The following is a 5,074-nucleotide window of genomic DNA, read 5'->3' as shown; positions in this document are numbered from 1 at the left end:
GACATCGTCGTCTTGGTGGTCTGCCATCCTCCGTCTCCATCCCATTCCCATTCATTCCGTTCCCATTGATGACGTGGCAGAGGTTGTGCGAGCTCCGCGAGTGTGCTCCCTGAGGTAAGGAAAACAAATAAAGTGACAATTCCAAGAGCAAGCCAAAGATGTGGGTCAAAAGTCGTCGTGCGCCCGTTAGGGCTATCAATTTTAACAGCTTTTGCAAAACAAAATTACACTTAATGTGTTTTCGGGAAGCTGTTTTCCGCTGACTTTTCCCTTCCCCCAACCCCCCACGCATCCTGTGTGTGAGTGTGTGCTCCGCCCTAATGATCCACAGTCAAATGCAGAAGTTCCGCCTAAAATAAGATGTCCAAACAGCTTTATTTCCACTCTCAGCAGCACTTCAAAGGGCAGCACACTGCCAAGCGGATGGGAGGAGAGTGCTGATGCTGATTAAAAGGATCTGGATCTGGGTCTGGCCACCTCTGACAGTTGAGATCACCCGGAGAGCAGATCAAAGGCAGCTATAGTTGATGGCGATGGAGATTCTTGGCAGAGTTTTCCCCCTGTGGCATAGACTCGTAAATAATGCAGTCGCATAACAATTAATGGAAAATTGAATTACTATTCATGCCATTCAGATGCTCCTCACCTACTTTCCCAGAGCCAAACTTGTTAGCCATCAATATAGCCGATAGCCACAAACGGTGGCTCCGCTGCGACTGCGACTGCGGCTGCGGCTGCACCTGCAATGCTGCAAGACTGGCTGTCGGCGATATCGATGTGTACATGGATTGCCATACAAATGGAGTTACTTTTACTGCCCCACACACTCGTGCTCGCTCCTCCACTGAACCGCTCACAGAAGGAGACGCGTGCACTGCAGTGAGGGGTTGGGGTTGAGGCAGTCGAAGGTCTAGCAGGGCGGCTTCCTAATTGAGATGCACTTTCAATTGCAGCAAGCAGAACCCGGTCGTCATCAATCAAAAGCTGCCAGCCAAAAGGGAGCAGCAGCGGGCTCCTGGCCAAGCAAATTGCATGGCATCCTGGCAAATTGTCGCTAAACATGTCGCTGGCAGCTGAACAGCTGCTGCTCACAGAAATCCTTGTAAATTACTTTAATTATTTAACAATTTTTATATCATGTTTAAGTGACAAACCTTCTCTCTCTCTCCCTGCGATCCTGTCCTGGCGGCAGGTGAACAGCAACTATTCACACCTGCACTGACCCGGCCCCGGTTCCGACCTGGGTGGAGGGGGAGAACGGAATGCAGGAGACCTAAAATTAATTAGGCTTTTAATATTTATGCTTTTTATGTTTTGCATTTGGTGGCGACAGGCCGCCAAGGACACGGGACTCACTCCTTGGCAGGATTCAGGTTCGTGCATGCGGCCAATTAATAAGACTGAAATGTGACCGTAAATATCCCCTCAGCTCCAGCGTTGCTCGAGACATTGAGAAAAAGGGTGAAAGATTCATATCTGTGTTATAGGCGAACCCGCCACGAATTTCCATACAAACCTAGAGGCCCATTGGGGGTGGCATTTTCCAATATCCTTTTGTTTGTGTGCGCCTTCAACTCTCGGACCAAGAGTACTCTGAATGTAGAAATGAATGTGCGGAAAGCACAGTCAAGTCGGACACGACGCTTCCACAAATCGAATGTCGGTCTCTGTGTGGCAGCGGGGCTTCGCTTTCAACATCCATTCAACTTTCAGTCTCGTTGGGGCCTCCAGCGGCCTGCTGATGCTATTCTTCATCCCCATCATCCGACTGACAGCGTCAGAAATAAGTTATTCCTCCTATTGAAAGCAACCAACACAATTCCTGAAGCCATTGCACGCAGAATACAAAAAAAAGTTGCACTGGAACGCCACCAATACTCTTTTTCCCACAAAAAAGCATCGATCGAGATCCGATAAATATAATAGGTAACTATTTCCTTGCTCAGCAAGCTGCCTGTACCGTTTGTAATACTTTTTCAGGCAGAGTATGATCATAAATAAGCAGAAAGAGACTTTCACTTCGGCTATCGATACACAACAATCGTTGCAATCGACTCTGCAGCACACTGAAAACCGAAATTAGCGAACCGCAAACAAGACTTCAAATTACCTGCACATTCATTCCAAATCAGATACAAGCCAATCCATTCGCACGAGCCTGTCAGTTTCTGGCGAGGATGGTGACGAAGGAGGAGGAAGAGCAATCACAGGCAAAGCTTGAGAAAGGGTATCGATTGCAATCGACAGTTGCATTGGACGTGAGGACCACAGAGACAGAGAGAGACAGAGAGAGAGAGAGAGAGATTAACTGCAATCAAGGTATAATTATGGAGGGTAAGGCATTCCCGCCCTCTCTCTTGTTCGATCGCTTTCTGCGATCTGGCAGGAGCCGCACCTCGTATTTATAAACTTTGAATGCAACGAGCCGCACATCCGCATCTCCTGTTGGCGTGGCACACTTCCAATGGCACTCAGTCTGCCTCTGCTGGCGGGCCCTAATTAAAATGCAACATAAAGAAACATAAGCAATGATAAATTGGCAAAGTCGGGCGGGGGACGGGGGTACGCAACGGAAATGTGCGTTAATCCAATTAAACGGGCGATTTGCACGGGGCCCAACTATACGAATGTTGTTCATTTAAATTGGAAGCGCTTCTCAAGAAGCTGCAGCTGCTGCAGTTTCCCGGCCCGGAGTTGTAGCCAGTAGCCACTTGAGTTCCGGATTTAGGACAATGTCCTGGCGGACCGTCTGGGCTGTTTCGTTTGTTTTGGCCGCCCGTTTCTTTGTTCGTGTTGCTTAGACCCCGGGGCAGTGGTGTTCCGTACGGAACAGTGGAGCAGACTGTGCTGTGCCCTGCACTGCCATGTAAACATGTCCATTAAGCAGCAGCGATTTGAACAAATCAAAGTCAGCAGCAGGCAAATGGGGCTCCTTGTGGCACGTGCCGGGACGGATGATAACATGGAAACATCCAGATACGAGTACTTGCAAATAAACTGCAACGTAATGCGGCCCATTGTAGCAGCGCAAACAGTGTGTAGCCGCCACCCCGGGGAGCAATATCCATCCAACCAGAGCGAGAGAGAGAGGGGCAGATGGGGACTAGGACTCTACCCTCGTGAAAAGTTTAACTTGTTCAATTTGCATGAGTCGCGGCCAAAACGTATAAACGATACTTTGCTTAAAAACTTTGCCCATAAAGCAGCAGCAGCAACAACAACGACAAAAACAGAGCTGACAACAGGCGAAAGAGAAGACACATGGACAAAGGAATAATGGGCACGCGTCCTTTATCCCCGGCACGACACACATTCGGTGTGGTCCACTCCACCCCGTCCGTTGGCTTTTAAGCCGCCACCAAAGCAAATAGACACGTGCGCCGCAGGCTAAGGGGCGAAAGACTGGGGGATGGGGTTGTCGGAAGGTGAGTTCTGGGGAGAAAATATTGTTGATGGATTGTTTACAGAAACTCGAGTCCTTTGAAAACGGTTTCTAATCGCCATTCGGTCGTCTTGCAGGGCTTCTCCGTTGACCTTGTGGACTGCAGGCCCCCTCGTTCAGGGATGGAATGGAACATTTGCATACCATAGAATCGAATCACTTGCTGTGGAGTGTCTGTGTACCGCCTGCGGTGATTTCGGTGTGACAATTAATTTTGTGCAGCTCATTAGGCTGGAGTACACCTCTCGGAGAGGAAGAAAATATGGATTTGAAAATACCCATTTTGGCTTTATGGCACTACAAATTGGGGTTAATGGCTTGGGTCTCTGGTCCTCAAATGGTGTTACATAGTTGGGGTGCACAAAAGGTAATGGTTCCGCCAGATAGGTAATATCTTCTCAAGTGGCGTGAGATGGGAACGGAACCCTTCTCATGACAAGGTGTGTGTGTGTGATGGGATGGCAACCCTACCCACAGCTGATTTCCAGTGCAACTCTGGCTGCGAAAAAGAAGCGTCACTATTTTATTTTTCGCAATGGAGGCAGCTTCAACGTCGCAGAAAAAGCTACCAAAGAAGAATGAATTGACCAAGAAGAGAGCTTCTAGGTCGAAAAAGCATTCGCTTTCTTTGCAGGAAATTCAAAAGAAAGAGGAGGAGGACAGCAAGGACCGATCTGACGCTGAGACTGTGACTGCGGCCGAGGGTGACAGCGATGACGACGAGTCGGGACAACAGGAGGCCAGTGGCCTCAGATCCATCTTTGCTGAAATGAAAGAGAAGGACGAGGAAGAAGCGGACGAGAACAGCAAGGCAGGATTTACTGAGGAGGACCTCAAGACCATGGAGGGTGAGCAGCACAAAGGTTAGCAAAGGTGATTAAAGCACTTATTGTGTGTGGTGTATATTTTCCCCAGAACTGAGTCGCATGCCCCCGGCCGCCATGGCCGCCTACATCGAGGCCCTGGACTCGCAGCTGTACGAATTGAGCCAGCGCGAGACCCATGAGCTGTCCCGCAGCAAGCAACTGCGCTTCTTCTCCAACTACCGCCGTCGCAGCAAGTGAACGGAACGGCAAATCATCTAATTCATCTACTTACACAGCTGTGCGGACTTTGATGGTATCGAATAAATGGTTGTCAGTGAAAGTATTCCTCCCGCATCCCGCTCTGACTGCATAGCATAGCATAGCTCCACGAGTCACGAGGAAGAGTCAAAGCCAAAGTCGCATGAAATCCGCTTATAGGGAGGGCTTAATTTCCCGAAATGGACATCCGCCCACGACTCCACCTCGTCTAGGTTTATTTGCTGGCCAAACACGCAAATGCACATCGAATGACGGCGCAACCCCATCCTCCAGGCCAAGGTCTGCCTCTGGGATTGGGCATTAATCGTGCATTAGAGTCTGGCTAGAGGCATGTGAGACCATGTCCATGCTGTGCCATCCGCTAGGGGGCCCAGAGACGCACAGACCCAGGGCTTCCTGTGCGCTTAGCGGACTCTCTCCTTTGTCTTCCGTAGTTTTGGGTTCAGAGTTCGGTTTCCGACTGCCCTGTGGGGCGGCTGGGATTCCGGGTAACTCTATTCAACGCAAATAGTCGCCAGTTTATCACATGGATTTGTGCTAATTTTTC

General features: G+C 49.6%; 1 protein-coding gene across 1 annotated transcript; it reads left to right on the top strand.

Annotated features, from left to right (window-relative positions):
• Positions 1-3,848: 3,848 nt before the first annotated feature.
• On the top strand, positions 3,849-4,686 carry LOC108158026. The gene is made up of 2 exons (XM_033392459.1): positions 3,849-4,290; positions 4,358-4,686. Exons 1-2 carry the CDS (start codon positions 3,978-3,980, stop codon positions 4,504-4,506), a joined length of 462 nt encoding a protein of 153 aa, XP_033248350.1. The 5' UTR covers positions 3,849-3,977; the 3' UTR covers positions 4,507-4,686.
• The last annotated feature ends 388 nt before the right edge of the window (positions 4,687-5,074 follow it).

This window comes from Drosophila miranda, chromosome 3 (assembly GCF_003369915.1).
Source record: "Drosophila miranda strain MSH22 chromosome 3, D.miranda_PacBio2.1, whole genome shotgun sequence".
NCBI classification, from domain to species: Eukaryota; Metazoa; Arthropoda; class Insecta; order Diptera; family Drosophilidae; genus Drosophila; species Drosophila miranda.
Note: the sequence above shows the minus strand (reverse complement) of the source record. Positions and strands in the feature narration are given on the sequence as shown.

Bases quoted from the DNA above. Each gene is read 5' to 3' on its own strand.
- LOC108158026 (XM_033392459.1), top strand. From the start codon at position 3,978: ATGGAGGCAGCTTCAACGTCGCAGAAAAAGCTACCAAAGAAGAATGAA. The intron at 4,291-4,357 runs GTGAGCAGCACA...TATTTTCCCCAG, and splicing joins GGACCTCAAGACCATGGAGG to AACTGAGTCGCATGCCCCCG.